The sequence below is a fragment of the Carassius auratus genome, unplaced genomic scaffold (assembly GCF_003368295.1).
Source record: "Carassius auratus strain Wakin unplaced genomic scaffold, ASM336829v1 scaf_tig00030241, whole genome shotgun sequence".
Taxonomy (NCBI): domain Eukaryota; kingdom Metazoa; phylum Chordata; class Actinopteri; order Cypriniformes; family Cyprinidae; genus Carassius; species Carassius auratus.
The window spans coordinates 23,359-40,839 of NW_020525838.1; the positions used below are offsets into that span (position 1 = coordinate 23,359).

The 17,481-nt window shown below is 37.2% G+C and overlaps 1 protein-coding gene and 1 pseudogene across 1 annotated transcript; both read right to left on the reverse strand.

Annotated features, from left to right (window-relative positions):
* Window positions 1–4,778: 4,778 nt before the first annotated feature.
* Window positions 4,779–6,021, reverse strand: LOC113080103 (BTB/POZ domain-containing protein KCTD6-like; annotated as a pseudogene).
* A 2,976-nt stretch (window positions 6,022–8,997) lies between these two features.
* Window positions 8,998–17,217, reverse strand: LOC113080099 (pyruvate dehydrogenase E1 component subunit beta, mitochondrial). The gene is made up of 10 exons (XM_026252321.1): window positions 17,095–17,217; window positions 16,930–16,989; window positions 13,233–13,340; window positions 13,088–13,150; window positions 12,964–12,999; window positions 12,597–12,882; window positions 12,411–12,521; window positions 12,080–12,171; window positions 11,850–11,991; window positions 8,998–9,411 (listed from the first exon to the last, which is right to left on the reverse strand). The coding sequence occupies exons 1-10, from the start codon at window positions 17,128–17,130 to the stop codon at window positions 9,266–9,268; spliced, it is 1,080 nt and encodes a 359-aa protein (XP_026108106.1). The 5' UTR covers window positions 17,131–17,217; the 3' UTR covers window positions 8,998–9,265.
* Window positions 17,218–17,481: the final 264 nt, after the last annotated feature.

The window sequence follows — 17,481 nt, forward strand, 5'->3', positions numbered from 1 at the left end:
AGTGGTGGGGGATGGGCAATCAAGAGCCCAACCCCCAAAAATGGGACTGAAGAACATATGCTCGACAATAATGATGGGAATGTTGGAATGTCCAACTTTGTACTAGAAAAAATATAAAAGAACACCACTTGAAGTTGAACTTCCAAATTCGTTTTTCACAGATTTCACAGAGGTGTGGCTGTATGACATTATGTTAGCATGGCGTCTCTCAGAGAGGTGAAGACAATTCACTTTTAAGGAAATAAAATGCATCAAACTTTCCACCATACAATATAATAAAACCTCTCTAGCCAACATTTGGAGAGACTTATGAGTATAACATGACAAATGATCCTCCATTTTGATTACTGTAGAACTACACACAGTACTACATTGCATTGCTGATCCTTAACAGTTTGGTTGCTAGGAGATTTTTTTTTTTTTTTTTGATGATGATAATAAACTGCAATGCTAAAGACAGCATTGCTATGTTGTTTCCTTACAGATAATGGAACATCTTCATAGTCAGAAGTTGGACATTTCAAGGTGGATTGTCACAAAGTTTAGAATGAAATTTTTGAGTAAATTTTTTTTCTTGACACATTGTTTTTACTGGTAACATTGGACACCTTGTAGTGAACTCAATATGCCTTCATCTAGCTCATACAATACTGTTGCTAACCACTAATGGCTTTATTAGATAGATGATCATAGCGACCATATGCTTTCTTCTAATGTTTTTGCCTTGTTTATTTTGGTTTGGAGGGACATCGTCCCAGTCCCCTGATGGCGGCCATTTTATGTTTTGGTGGATGGGTCAATAACAGTCTAACATAAAAAATAAGGACAACGTTCTGCGATTTAAAAAAACGTAAATATTATACACAAATGAAGAAAAGACATGAATGCACTTTTCTTTTCTTTTTTAAAATCTTTGATATTTCAGCATTTGTTGAATTTTAGTGAAAATTATACTGTACATCTAAAGAAGCATTAGAACATTAGCATTAGCTTTCTTTGCTCAGGCATGTTGTTTAGTTGTAGCTAAACCTTGGTGGTGTTAGCTTTGTTGCAAGCAATGGTGCCCAGCAATGGCAGAAATACATCTTTGGTGAGGTGTATAACATTAAATGAATAATTCCAATCATGTGGATTGTTGAGGTGATCTGACTTTTTTTCTTTCTTTCTTTTTTTTTTTTTAATTGATCAGTCTTAGGCCAGAAATCAACAAAAATCTAATATCTGTACTGAATGGGGAACTCAAGCTTTATCTAGAGACCAGAATATCATAGAGCCTTGGTGATGGGCTATTTTTACTGAGGTTAGTGTGCATGCACATAGCAACCATCCAGAGCACCCTAGCAACTGCATAGTAATGTGCTAAAAACAACCACATTGCAATGCTATGGCTTACAGCCTAGTATAATACCAGTGGCTTTTTCACAAGCAAACACCAATTACATTTTCTTCAGAAAAACAAACCTCACCTCACCTCACCTCCATCTGGTGGCCATAGGAAACAGTGAACATTGGAAATATGCTTATAAAATGGTAAATATTTGTGCCAAATTTCTGCCCTTTCATTTCCTGCTATGATTATAACTGAATATTGGCATGTAGATGTAATTCAGCCCAGGACTCTTATCAAATGTGAAGTTTGGGGCAGATCGGACATTGCATGTTTAAGCTAGTTTAAAACAAGTAATTTCCTGTTGCCAGCAGGTGGCGGTATGATTATAACTGAAATATCGGCCTTAAGATCTGTTAAGCCAAGGACTCTTATCAAACATGTGAAGTTTAGTGCAGATCAGACATTGCATGTTTAAGCTAATGTGAAACAAGATATTTGAACACTGGCATAATTGGACACTTGCATTTCGATGTGTTCAGGCCAGGACACTTATAAAACGTGACGTTTGAGGTAGACTGGGCAGTGAATGCATGAGTTACAACAACTTCCTGTTTCATAGCATTAATAGCATGCTTTAGCACTTAGTAAGTGTTGCCAGCATGTTTGAGAATATATATAGTATGTTTAGCACACAATGACATATTTTACAGTGTTGCTAATAGTGTAAAACAAGTTACTTCCTGCTGCCAGTAGGTGTCGTTATAAATATAACCAAATATGAGCATGTAGATTCCTTCAGGGCAGGACTCTAATCAAACTTGTGTAGTTTGAAGTAGACTGGAAATTGTATGCACGAGTTGCATTAATGTTCTGTTTCATGCATTAATAGCATGCTTTAGCACTTAGCTAAGTGTTGCTAGCATGTTTTAATATGTTTCTAGCATGTTGACAGTCTATTAAACACTTGTTGACACTTTTTAATATGTTTCTAGGAGTCCATAACAGAGTTAAACATGTCACTTCCTGTTGCCGGCAGGTGGCACTATGACTATAACTGAATTTGGGCGTGAATGTTTGTTCAGAACAGAACACCTATCAAACGTGAAGTTTGTGTCACGCTGTCTAGTCTCTGTTTCCCTGGGTATCCACTAGTGAGCTCACTTCCCCTTAGGCACTTCACCGTAGGCACTAGAATTCCTCTAGTCTGGTCCTGTCTCCAGTTAATTGCACCAGGTGCAGGCAATATATTGTCATTAGCCTCCTTATAAATACCAGTCTTTCCCTGTTGTTTGTATGGAGTCCTTACCCTTCGTGTATGCAGCTTTCTCGTATTCCGAGTTCTCTCATTATCTTCTCGTCCTCAGAGTTCCCGTTCCTTTTCCTTGCCTCTTCCCTACTTGTTTATTTATTTGTTTGTTTGTTTTCGGACTGTCTGTATGGATTTGACCTCTGCTTGTTCGACTACGATTTGGATTACCCTATATTGATATTAAACATCTGCGATTGAATCTCGCTCTCTCCCTGTGTCTCTCTGCTGCACAATTCGTCACAGTTTGGGGCAGATCGGACATTGCTTGCCGAGTTACAGCACCTTAACTATTTCATGGTGAAACATCAAATTTTGTCAGGCGCCAGGGACACGCCCCTTGACAAAAACTCAAGATCTTCACAGTTTAACGTCACAAAGGTGTTATGATGACCCTTACCAAATCTGAAGAAGATCCGTTTAAAAATAAAGGATTTTGTCAATGTACGAGGCATGGAAATGGCAAAAACTGCACAAAAATTTTACAGGAAATTCAAAATAAAGTAGGTTTTGGATTTTGTACCAAGATAATTTTTTTGTAGGTAATGGTCTGTTACACGTGTGTACGACTATTGAGCCATTTTGCCACACCTAGTTCTGAAACCTATATCAATAATAGGTAAAAATTAATAGCATGAATGCACTGTAAGTCGCTTTGGATAAAGGCGTCTGCTAAATGCATAAATTTAAATTTAATATCAGATGTAAATTTTTGCAAAGTTTTGTGAGGATTGGAGCATGTTTATGTCCTCAAAAATGCAATTCACTTTGAAGTAGAAGAAGAAGAAGAAACAACCCAGGGCCCTAAATAGAACTAGCACACAAACACATGCACATTACTGGTAGACATCTCTTTTAGATTGGTGGCAGTATCACATATCCTGAATAAATTATCAATAAAACCACAATGACAAATGCTAGCTAACAAAATTATGCTAAAGCTGTCAGTCTTAAAAGGCCATGCGAGCTGTTCTATTAATGGTGAACCTTGATGTGAGCATTGTACAAAGCTTTTTAATATTATTGATGAATCAGGAAATGTGGCTAATTAGTGTGTCTTACAAGTCAGTTACCAACTTCTTTAGTGGTTAGGTAACAAAATTCAACTACTGATACTTTTTTTTTCAATGTTAAAATTGTAGTATGCATAAATAGATTATTTAAACAAGTTTCCCTATTTATCATTGATCAGACAAACACCCCTTACCCCAAACTCACACCACTGGTTGAGTTATTGTTGCTGTGCAAAACCACTCAAACAGACTGAAATTTCCTTTGGCGTCATTTGTGGCACTGAAATACACACTGCAGCTTAAAGTGCCATATTCACAAAAGAGAAGCACGTTCATAGATTTTCATCCATTTAAGACTATGACTAACATATTAAAAATCCATAATTCATATATAAGATCTGCTGTTTTCAGCATTTTGAATAAGATTTTATTGTCAATTTCAACACAAAACCCTCAAAAAAAAAAAAAAAAAAAAAAAAAGCAAATATATTTAGATAATCCTGTTATAATTTATTCAGGTTTTTGCATTTAAAAGAGAGAAGCACCAAAAGTAACTTAATATTCACATAAATATTCCATTAGAATAATCAATTAAATTAATTCCCATAATAAAACAAAAGGTCCTTCCAATGAAATGTTATACAAAGACACAATGTATAATGAAACTCTTGTTTTTCATGTGTAGGTCAAATTCATTACACACATGAGTGAACTCTTTCAATTTCATATGGGTTTTCAAAACATTCAATGGATGCTCTCAGCTTCAAATACGCTAACCTGAGTCTAAAACGCATTTGAGCCTAACATGAATTTTAAATGGGACATTAACTCTGGTCTAGAACTGGTCTAGAAGCTGATCATAAGAGGTATTGTTTTGCTTAAAGCTTTAGGCCACAAAACATTGAGCAATATGCAAATTACATAAATGTATGTATCTCAAAGGGGGAAAATATTACTGTATCAATAATAGTGCAGATACCACAATCATGCAACCCATTTACAGTTTATGGGCTCACTCACAAGACAAAATATCTGCAGAAATATATATAAATACAACTATAAATACAACTCAATACTGTATATTTAACACTGATGAAATATATATAAAAAGTTTCTGATTTAAAGGTTGCATAAATAGATTTGACAATTAAGAAAGAAATTTGGGTCACTCTTTCCTAGTATATGATATAGTACTTTTAGAAATTGTTGAGGTTCTTTTTATCCATAAACATCTGAAGACACATAAAACATTATAGGACTAGTCCACCCAAATACATACAGCAGAAAACATTTTCATTGTGTTCATTATTGGTTAGTCTGAACCAGGATCTGCAAGTGGAGATGTGGTGAATTTAAGTAATTTTGGAATTACCCTAATTACGAGTTCGTTAAAAATCGTTCAAATCTTTGTTAGACTCGTAATTGCTCAAGTTGCTCTGAATATTAACAATAGATATGGTTAATATTCAGACTTCAATGCAGCATAAATCAGTCCTCGACCTTCTGCGCAACTCTACAGAATGTCCAATAATGTTCTACCGTATTCTTATTGGCGCGTTCACTTATTTGATGCACCCGCGTGTTGCGAATCGAGAAGCCTTGCTTGGAAATGTACTCTACCAGATGCACCTGAAGGGAAACCTCTTGGTGGTAGTCACGTGGTCCAAAGGTAAGTCTCTGGTGTCCATCATGTGTTTATTCCATCTGGTGAAGTTGTTGGAGATGCCTTCGAGTAGAGCATGAACTTTGGTGGTGACGGTGAGTTGAGTGATAATGACCGCCACCGGGTTTGAGTACTTGGACAGCTTACGAGTACTTGAAAGTTCAACCACTTGTTCAAAAGTGTCCAGTGGATAAAGGGGTTTGGTTTCTCCTAAACATTGGATCAGGGGCTCTATCTGATAGAAGTCTGCTTCCTTCTGAAGGAGCTCTGTTTCTTGAAAGTTACATGGTAGTGTCAGTTTCGAGGTACGTAAAAAGTTCAATATGTAACGGAATAGAGGACCATCTCGATCTATAAAATAGTTGCCCTGGGCGTCTCGTGCAGTGGGAAAGTCTCCACGAAACATGGCGCCCAACATAGAGTCTGGATAACGCTGGAGGGTGGAATGCAACGTGGTGTACAAATTTCCACCAACATTTAGCGTAATGTCCACCATCTACAACAAACAAGAACATAACAATAAACATGCATTTTGTTCCTGCTGAGAATGAGAAGATACTTGATACAGAAAAAACTGCCATGCAGGCCCATGGATATGGTGCTGTTCTAGTTGGTGAACCATCAAACCAATGCTGTTCTCCAGCAGCACTTCAATCAGCTTGGTTTTTCTTGTAAACTGGTTCACCAAGAAAGACTTTCTTGGGTCCATCCTTGAAAACAACATTTTCTGCTTTCAGTAGCTTTGACAATACCCTTAGGAACATAGGTTTCTATGGGAAACTGAGCTTCAGGAAGTATGGATTGTATGGTTTAAACCACCACATGAAATGTTTTCAAATTCAACCCTGTTATTCATAAAATCTTGGTCTCAGAGAAAATGGACCAGTGAGATAAGACAAAATGGCTAATCCTCAACGCATGTTTTCTTTTCCTTTTTGAGTCACTGGAGGTCCTGTTCTTAAAGTGGCAAGCATCCATTTAGTAATGCCCTAGCAACTACCCAGAACAACCTAGCAACTTCCTTACAACAGCTTAGCGTCCAGCTTGACCAACATTTAGGGAAACTGTATCCATCATCTACAACCAAGAAGAACATAAATAGTTAATGATCAAAGCATTAAAGATGCATTTTGTGCCTGCTGAGATTGTCAAGATGGTACTTGCACTGATATGAAAGACCAGTTTAGACCATTTGGTGCTGTTCTAGTTGATGGACCATCAAAACCAAGCTGTTCCCAGCTAAACTTCAACCAGATTGGTTCTTCTGTAAAAGCTGTTTGACAATGAAAGCCTTGAAATAAACATATGCTGCTTTCAGCTGCATTGCCAATACCCTAAGGAATACTGGTTTCTATGGAAAATATAGTATGGTAAACTGAGCTTCACACCAGTAGTATGGTAAAAACCACATGAGATGTTTTAGAATTTAACCTTCTTCTCCAAAAAGCTTGCAAATTGGGACAAATTGGACCACTAGGTTTAAAGGTGCAGTATGTAACATTGACAACTAGTGGTTGAAATAGTTACTGCAGTCCAAATTCAAAATATTGTCTAGAATTGTTTCTCCCACCCCCTCCTCCTCAGACTCGACCCTCATATGAGTTGTCAAACTGAGGGCACACAACAGGAATGACCCCAATTGACAAAATTAGATACAGCTCCTTTAAAGGAGACGGCGCACTGGACGAGAAGCGCAGTGGATATAATCACCAAACAGGAAAACTAAACAGTTCATCAAACAGTTCATCTAATCACCAAACAGGAAAAAATTAACTTCAAGAGTCAATAAAATTGCATTGATCAAATATGGTGTTTGACAAAACAGAGCTAACCGAAACAGAAGGAACATAACTCTCTATATAAAGCGCAAAGACTTTATTCAAGCCACAGAAAGCCAAACGTTTTGCTGAAAAACGCACAATTCACAATCAGCCGGAGAAGAAGACATTATATACATTAACAATCATTCTGGACAAATATAATGTGATTTTATGAAAAATTATGTAAGTGGTGCTCTGCGGCATGGCGGGATTTTGTACAGTGTCCCGAGTCCTAGTTGGGCGCCAATGTGCGCACACTCATAGAAAACAATGTGTTTGAATTTTAAAGGCTTGGCATGGTATGACGGGGCACTGCGCTTCTTGTCCAGTGTGAGACAGCCTTAAGACAAAATGGCTGACCTTTTAAGCAACTGTTTCACGAGAGCGCCCTCTGGCCTTCGGATGGAGATTTACTGCTGGTCACAGAACCATGGTTCACTGAAAGATTTGCATAAGAATCGCAGCTTCTGTCTTATTGCCATTTCATTTAAATTAATCATGCAGCCCGAATAGAAAGCATCCGAACTGAATATTAGCACTGGAATAGAGTTTCCCAAACTGAAAATAAGGCAAAAACCTATTCAAAAATAAAAACAAACAAATAAATAAATAAATGTTTGTTCTTAATGTTTTACTTATTTGTTTTTGTAAACGAATATGTGTTTGTTTTGGTTAATGTGAACATGAACAGCAATTTTTTTGGTAAATTAAAATAAAACAACACATTATTATTTTAGATCAAAAGGGTCAGCTGACAAAAATATTTGGGAATTCTTGCACTAGAATATCATAAAAACATGGGAGTTGACTCTTTTTACATGGAAGTGGGGACTGATTATTAAATAATATCCTAGCAACACCTTAGCAACCACCCAAACAAACAACTTGTATTTTTTTTTTTTTTTTGGTACAGTAAACAATGCTGACACTGTTTTGGGTTCCGTGTCGCTGCTTTATATTTACCATGTGTGTCCAGTCTCCATTCTCCATGTGGCCAATTGTTCCTCTTCGATGATGCGATGAATGACGCTCTCTGCAGCCTTTATGGGTTATAAACACTACACCTGCAGCAAACTAAAGAAGTATTCAAAACTCTTCACAGTTTAGACAGCATGCTCAAGGGTAGTAGTGATGAATCAGATTAATGTGAAAGGAATAACGCGTGTGAAGGGCATCCCTGCAATTTTTGAAAGCCTTGTATTCTAATGACTCGTTTGCTTGAGTAAAGGCTGTAAAATAGCGGTGATATTTATGTTGTGGATTCACAGAGCAGGACAGATGAGGGACGTCAGTGTGGGATAAGCTGAAATGACACGCCCACGAAACAAGCCCCGCCCCTTAAGCAAATCTCCGCCCGTCTTTATTGTTGTGTTTATCCAAAATACTTAAATCGGCAAACCTTTTACTTGTAATCTAATGCTGACAAGTGTACTTGTATTTATAAGTATTTCTTTTGTCAGAGTTGTTCTTTTTTTTTTTTAAAGAACAGATTTCAACATTTTCTGTTATTAATTTTTTTTATTTATCATTTATTTCTACCTTATTTATGCTTTTAAATGCCCTTTTTAGAATACTTTTATTGTAATATTTTATATTCTGATATTTATCGTTAAGCATCAGACTAAACAATCTGTTTGTTTTTTTACTTTTACTATTATTTATATGCACTTTTAATTTCCAAGTAGCCAATATATAGCTGTACAAAAAATGTGAAAATAAAATGTAAATTAATTTTGGTGTTACATCCACCCGATCATAATTTTACAAAGCTCTCCTAAATGGCTATGCCTAAAACTTTATTACTTAAATACTGCAATTTTTTTTAAAATATTAATAATCAGATTAAAGAAATCACAACTCCTAAAACCCATTGTGATAAAAGTTTATTACTTTAGCTTACAGTAGAATTTACACATAATACACATGGTAGGTTGTTTATAGCCATAATGAATGTCACCGTTATGACAAAATGAGAAAATGACTTTAAAATAGTGCCAATGAAGAAAGGGTCATGTAACAGAAGATCTGTATAAGATGAAAGAGCACGTCCTATTCCCCAAACACTGAGGCAGAAACAGGAGAGAACATGTCGTATTTAATATTTAATGTGGCCTGATAGGGAAATCTATTATGTTAAACATTCAAAGTCTTTTTGACGGTGTAGATGATGTCCTTGATTTGTGGTACGCTGTTGTCCTCCAAAATCTTGGCGTATGGCATAGGAATATCTACACCCGTGACTCGGACAGCAGGGGCGTCAAGGAAATTGAAAGCGGGACCTTGAATTAAAAAAACAAGAATTAATAAATATGATTATGACAAACTCCCTAATATTATCCAAAGAACATACGATTTCGTATAAAATGAATCATCCAACATAATGAGGTCATGAGACTGAAATACAGCATACTGCAGTTTCAATCCGTCTCAATCTCAAAGATCCCACGTTTTGGACCTGGTTCTTTCTCACGGCTTTTTTTCTATTACTGATGTTCTTGATCCTTTTATCATTTGCCTGTTCGACAACTGACTCGTTCCTTTTCTTCCCACTTTTGTGATGACTTCATAAACACCTTTAACGAGATGTGCCTGTCTCTGTCCTTCGAGTCATCTTTACCTGATCAAAACCTAAACCTCAACCATGGCTCAATGATAACATCCGCTCTGAGGCAAACTTGTAGAAGAGCTGAACGAAAATTAAAAAAAGAAGTGAAATAAAAAGCAAGCATCCATCAATTATTAACTTGTATTACTTTTCGATATTAACCTTAAATTGTCTGCTGTCACTTTTTTACTTTATGATGGACAATATTTTCCTGAACTGATTAAATGTACACGTCTCCATTCACGTTGAATTCTTACATATGATCAATACATCGAGTTATTATTCCAAGACACTGTATGATTGCAGCTATTCGAATGAAATCAGCATCAACAAACTCCATCTGTCCAAATCATAAATAATGTTATTAATGTTTGACTTTTTTGACATACAAATAGGAAATGATGGAAAAAAATCAATGATACTTTTAGATATGTAATTAAACCACCAGTAGGTAGTAGCAAGTCACTGTCTTAATGAGTGAACCATTGTTTCACAACCAACCGATTAATTCAAACGGCTGTTTCATTCATTAAATAAAGCAAGTAACTGTTTTTATAAATGGCTTGCTGAATCATTGACTCGTTCAAAAATGAATCATTTAGTAATGAAAGACTGTTGGATGTTGCTCGCAGATGCCGCCTTCCTCAATTTCCTGTCTTCTTGTCCTGTCTACCCCCTTGTAATATTGTATGTATGGACAGGTTGATGGCTAATTTCGCTGGTACTTGTGACTTGATTTCTCCACGAGCCTCAACTGACGCAGCCTTGATACTGTAAATACATTATCCGTTATTAGTTGCCGTTTAAACTGAAAGCAATTAAATTCTCACCAAAGTTTCGGTGCTGCCCTAGTTATTGTTTGTTATTCAAATTTTGATCAGGTTACTTGTCCAGTCGGGCAAATTAAATTCTGTTTCACATGCCCCACTTTTTTGTGCAACGTTGGCCTCATACATCATCCTCCCGGAGCTGCTTCAGTGTACAACTGTTGATGCAAGCTGTGTGAGAAATTTTTTTAATGGATGGGCACTTTTTATTTCACTTCCTTTGGACCGATTCACTGCAACACCTGCTGAGTATCATGAAACGGCTTGAACGATCAAAAGACAATTTTTTTTTAAATAACTCTGACTGGATTCGTCTGAAAGAAGAAAGTCATATACACCTTGGTCTCATTCAAGCTGAAGGCCTGTAATTCATGGCAGCTTTCATTGGCCAAGGCTCACCCATGAGGCTGTTTGACCGACATGTCCAACAACCAAGTTCAACCAACCACGGTTTGTTTCGTTCATCGTCATGTTTCGAAGCGAGGAAGGTCGCCACAATAACTATAGGACTGGTGTGTAAAACTCTCAGACATATTTGAAAGATTCTATGCCGCAAACTTTAAATTTTTCACATACATATTAAGACTTAATACTTAAGTATTTGGCACTGTGACAAACATCATAACAAATACACAAATCTGATTGGCAATTTTAAATTATTAAATAGGTTTTAGAAAGTAGGGCAGCTAGTTTATTTGTGGTGTTTCAAAAGTAAGGAATGCATTTTCTTTAGTTTAGCGCCATCTGCTGTCAGAGAGTGAATGTGCTTTCATTCAGCGCGTCTCTCACGTGCTCCTCCATGTGCTTCTCATGCCTGCTTGTTTACATCAGGGCGCATCTTTCAAACAGCAAACAGCAGTTGTGCCTTTTGACCAGTTGATGGGAATGGTATTCTTAAAATGCATTCCAAATACGGAATCATTTATAATATATAATTATTCACGGTATTTAGAAGTGCCCATGATAACAATATCGTGCATATTCATTACCGTGATTTTGCTATAGGAGGCCTTTGTTCAACAAGTTTACTCAATTGTATTTTTGGTGTAAAACACAGCACATTTCATTTCATTCATCGTCCAGTGGGCTTGTTCCTGTTGGTGCAGTCAATCTGTCAAAATGATTGTACATCAAGTCTGAAGGAGGATGGGCCGGGTGAAAAAAACCCTCTCCAATATTTTGAATTTGGACTGCAATACCTAGTTCAAGCACTTGGTGAGCATTTTTGCAATATTCTTTCATTAAAAATCATGTCATAAACTAAACAGATAAAAAAAATCTTTACCTTCCATGATCTCGGCAAGAATCTCAGCCCCAACTCCAAAATGAGGCCAGCCGCCCTCGACAGTGATCAGATGATTTGTTTTCATTACACTCGTTTCAATGGCTTCCGTGTCCATAGGCCGGATTGAGCGCAAGTTGATCACCTACAGAACAAAAATACAAAATATCACATTTTCAGCCGAACTGAAAATGGCACTTAAAACAACTACACCATGAAAAAAGGTGTCATACCTCACACTCGATCCCTTCCTTGGCCAAAACAACAGCAGCATCGAGACACAGACTGACCATTCGGGAGTGAGACACCAGAGTGACGTGACTTCCTACATCAGACCAACAATATTAATACGCAGAGATCAATTCAGTCGCAAACAATGGCTGGCACTTAATTGTCGCTCAATTAATACAATCAAAATAGCAGTTATAGATTTTTTTATAGGCTAGAAAAAGATGAATAATATTAAATACATAATAAAAATATATAAAAAGTTAGATTTTTTAAATGCATAAATTCTAACTAAATATACATGAATAAATATTTTTCATTTATAATGTTACCCACCCTGTCTTTCAATCTTAGCTTTTCCGATTGGGATGAGGAAGTCTTTTGACTGAGACTCTTCAGACATCTCAAATGGCACACCGTACATCAGCTCATTCTCCAAAAAAACCACTGAAAGAGACACGACAACAGTCAGAGCCACCTTCACTTCCTGTGAACATCAGCTTCACGCGGTGAGGAACTCACCGGGGTTGTCGTCACGGATGGCTGATTTCAGAAGGCCCCTAGCGTCCTCGGCGTTCCATGGACTGACCACCTTCAGTCCGGGACAGTGACCGTACCAAGCGGCAAAGCACTGGGAATGCTGAGCCGCCACTCCGGCCGAAGCGCCGTTGGGTCCACGAAACACAATGGGGACGGGCTGCAGGCCGGCAGACATGTAGTAGGTCTTGGCGGCGGAGTTGATGACCTGATCGATGGCTTGCATGGAGAAGTTGAAGGTCATGAACTCACAAATGGGCCTCAAACCAGCCTGAAAGAGGACGCGATTGGATTAGTTTGGGAACATGACAGAGTTTCACATTCTTCCATCAACATTACAGGAAAAACTCACCATGGCAGCACCAACAGCAATGCCAGCAAATCCCATCTGTATGAACAAATCAGGAAATTCTATTAAACATAACAATCGAGAACATACATAGATGAGTTCTGGACCAGTTTATCATCATTCCCACCTCTGTAATTGGTGTGTCCATGATGCGTTTGTCTCCATACTTCTTCCAAAGGCCTCTGCTAACCTGCAACCCAACACAAGTAACTTTAAAAGATGCTGTGGCATTATTTATAACTGAATTATTAAAAAAAATCTTTGCATCTAACCTTGTATGCGCCGTCATACTGTGCGACTTCCTCTCCGAGAAGGAAAACCCGTTCATCCCTCTCCATCTCCTCATCCAAGGCCTGGTTGAGGGCATCTCGGACTGTCACCTGCAATGAAATGCAATAATTATACATATATAACACGATAAAACATGGTACTCTGAATATAAAATATGTTACCGAATAATTATCATGTTCATATACTATGAGATTTACATGGTACTTCAATATACTGTGAATGTCTCAGAAACATAGTAACAAAAAGGTATCATTATAAAATTCCATATAAACCATAATATACTAATATGTATATGCCGAATACATATGAAGATTATCATTATAGATGGTAAAAACTATGCTATCCAAGGGCAAGCTTTTTTTCCAATCCAACTCTCTAGGGTACGATGCCCGTAAGGTGACTTGTTCGGTTTACTTAGTTTTGTCGTGGCCAAGAAATAATAACTTGTGGGAACGTGATAAAATGTTGTGGCCACGAGATATAAAATTGTGGGAACGTCATATTAACTCATGGGAACGTCATATGTAGTGCCCATGAGATAATTTTGTCGAGGTAACAGCATCCTTATGTCGCGCTCCTAGCAACGGGATTATCAGAGATATTTTATTTTGAATTATTTGTTTTATTTAAAATAATAATAATAATAATATCGCTAGTTTTTTTGTGTGTGTGCTATTTTAAGAGTATTGCAGAGATACAGCCTAAAGTGTCATTTTGGCATCATGCCTTAAATTCGTTGCTGTGGTATGCTTAAATGTTTATATCTATTCACACGAAATCCCAAAAATTTTCAGCACAGTCTGAAGATCATCTGACTATTTTGGTAAAAATAGGACCAACGGTTGGAGTTAAAAGTAGGTTTTCAACATAAATCAAAATGGCGGACAGGAAGTTGATCTTAATCTGGCATATGTTGTCAGCATAAGCCATGGAATATTTTGAAACCAGTTTCAATAACTGCAATAGGCTAATGCAATCAAAAGTTATTATCATTTTTGTAAATTTAATTACTAATGGTTAATTACTCTTGACCAATAGGTGGCGCTGTTAGCATTTTAATGTGACATGGTCAGTGTGAGGTGGCAATGACACATGCAAAGTTTGGTGCAAATATGTCAAAGCTTTGCAGAAATATAGCCTAAAATTTGTAGTGGTGCTGTATGAAAACGTTTTTTTTGTCAATCGACATTAAATGCATAACTTTTTGTCAGCACAGTCTGAAGATGATCAGACTTGATTTTGGTGAGAATCGGACCAACAGTTGAGGAGGAGTTCGAAAAAGTAGGATTTTACCATAAATCAAAATTGGCGGAGAAGGAGTTCAGATTTCTTACAAAAAAAATTTATATGTCTGTTGTTGGCACGACCCAAGGAATATTTTGAGACCAGTTTCATTACAATAGCCTAATGAAATCAAAAGTTATTAGCATTGTTGGAAATTTTTTAATTTCATAATTAAAGGTTATTGAATGGTTTATTACTCTTTGCCAATAGGTGGCACTGTTACCAAATTGATGTGCCATGGTCAGTGTGAGGCGGAAATGACACATGCAAAGTTTGGTGTAAATATGTCAAACCATTGCAGAGATACAGCCCTCAGATATAGTTTGGCATCTTTCCAGCAAATTCGTTAATGCGCTAAACAAAAACAGTTTTGTGTATCGACACGAAATCCATAACTTTTTGCCAGCTTGGTCTGAAGATGATCAGAGCCAAATTTGTTGAAAATTGGACCAACGATCTAGGAGGAGTATGAAAAATAGATTGTCAACATGAATCAAAATAGTGGACAGGAAGTTCAGCCAATATCGGTAAAATTGGTATCTGTGTTCTCGTCATGATCCAAGAAATCTATCAACATCAGTCCGATTACAATAGGTGGTGCTGCTGCCCCCAAACCTTTTGAGTACCATGAGGGTAGGGAGCCAAAGATTTCTGTAATTAGTTTAGTAAAGATACGCTAATGCATTCGTAAAAATACAGCATTTTAGAGTATAATGCAAAATAGCCGATGTCCAAAATGGCTGACGTTGGAAAACTTGGTATCATTCAATTCAGCTTGATGCACCGAATCTAACAAGTTTTGGCTAAAGCATTCAGAAGTTATAAGCAAAAATATGCATTTCAGGGGGCACAGTGCCGAAACACTGCAGGTAGTCTCAGGTCATGCTTTTTACACACAACAAGTTTGGTCTCAATAGGCCAAACTAGGGCTGCAAGATATTGGGAAAAAATGACATTGCGATATTTTTCTGCGATATGAAATCTAATATAATTTTTTCTTACAAACAAAAAATGAGGTGATCACACTTACATTCTCATTTTAATTTGATTTCAACAACAACACCATCGTGTCAATTGATTAATATGCGCGAGGGAGAGAGAGCAAGACAGCACTTGTGTTGTTTGAAGACACTGAGCGTGCGGCTGGGGCTCGCTCTCTCTCGTGCTCTCTCTCACGTTCACTCGCTCTCTCTAGGACGAGTTCAAAAAAGTAGTTTTTACAAACAATTGAAAATAACGAAAAAACTAAACCTCACGATTTTTTTATTTTGGTGTCCTTTTGACTCTCATGAGCCAAGGTATCAGAAGAAAAAATAATTTAAATTTTGTGGTTCACGGTTCATAAGTTATTAGCATAACATTTTTGAAAGTTTAGACAAGTGGAGGCGCTAGAGAGTTTGAGTTAGAGACTTCAAATTTGCTATGGTCAATTTTCTCACAGTCCTCTATCAGTGCGCAAATTTCACAACTTTCCCACAAGCGGTTCTATGGGCTGCCATAGACTTGCTGCCAAAAAACAACAACACACTAACGGATACTATACCAAATTTCTATTTTTTCCACTTTCAACCTTTTTTTCTTTCTTTTTAAGATCTTTCTAAAACGATGAGACAACTAAACAACAATTTATTAGAGGCTCTGACAAAATGTTTCCTTGCTTAAGGCCCCGTCCACACTGAGACGCATTTCTGTGAATACGCACAATTTTTATTTTTATCGGATGGGCATTTAACGTTTATCCCAGTACTTCCGTTATCTAAATGTATTCTAACACTTAAACAATAAATCTTGTAGCTCTCATGTAAACACAGCAAACTGTTTTGCCAATATTATTGTCATGGTCTCGCGAGGACCAGTCAGACCAGTCGTGCCACGAGATCTCATCACATCCCTAATAGCTTTACCAAGTTACATATGGAAAAAAAAATTGTCATTACCATTGAAGATTCCAAAAGATTGTCAATTAAAAGATGGTAAATGTCTAATGTACCAAAGTTTTACCATGTTACATATGGAAAAAATTATGGCATTACCACTGAATATTACCAAAGATTGTCAACTAAACATGGTGAATGTCTACTAAACATGGTGAATGTCTAATGTACCAGTTTTACCATGGTCCATATTAAAACATGACTTTATCATGGTAAACGTGGGATTATCATGGAATATTACCAAAGAAAGTAAACGCTCATAATACCAAAGTATTACCAGAGTAACGTTACACACACAAATCTTGATATTACCACGCTGTTTTTGTTAGCACTCTTGACATGTATCGTTACTGTGCGTTCGGTTCGACAGACCAAACATAATATTAATGAACAGATTCACAGTTGTTTTCTGAAGGATTGGTGTTTATTCGCTGAAGATGAGAGCAGCTGCATCACTGACCTGAACCGCAGCCGGCGGCGTCCCGTGAAACTCCCGCCGCAAAACCGCTGCAACGGCATTCTGAGAGACACAAACACATCCAAATCAGTCTCAACGCTTTCATCTTATTATCATGGGCGTAATATGTTGCTAATATATGAATATATCATGTTTCCACACAAATACCTTCCCCGAGCGCAGGAGTAACCTCAGAGACGCCATGTTTCACTGTCCTCTGTCTGGAAGCGGGGCTGTCATCCTAGCGGTTTCGACCAATCAGAGGGCGCGTTGTGAAATCAGAACAGGAAACACAGTGGCAGCGGCCAATCAGCGCAGCCGAATCATGACAGAGCGGAAGCTGCCTTTACTGTCATTGGGTTCCGGTCCAAGGGCAAGGAAAAAATCTTTTTATAGAAAACAAAATAAATCAATGATTTCTAAACAAATTGCTTCACTATTTAAAAAAGGATAAACGTGACGCAATATTCATTACTGTTAAAACATTGGGCGTGTTAAAAATTGACTAAACTAGTTTTAATCGATGTCCAAAAATATGCCATAATAGAGGGTTAA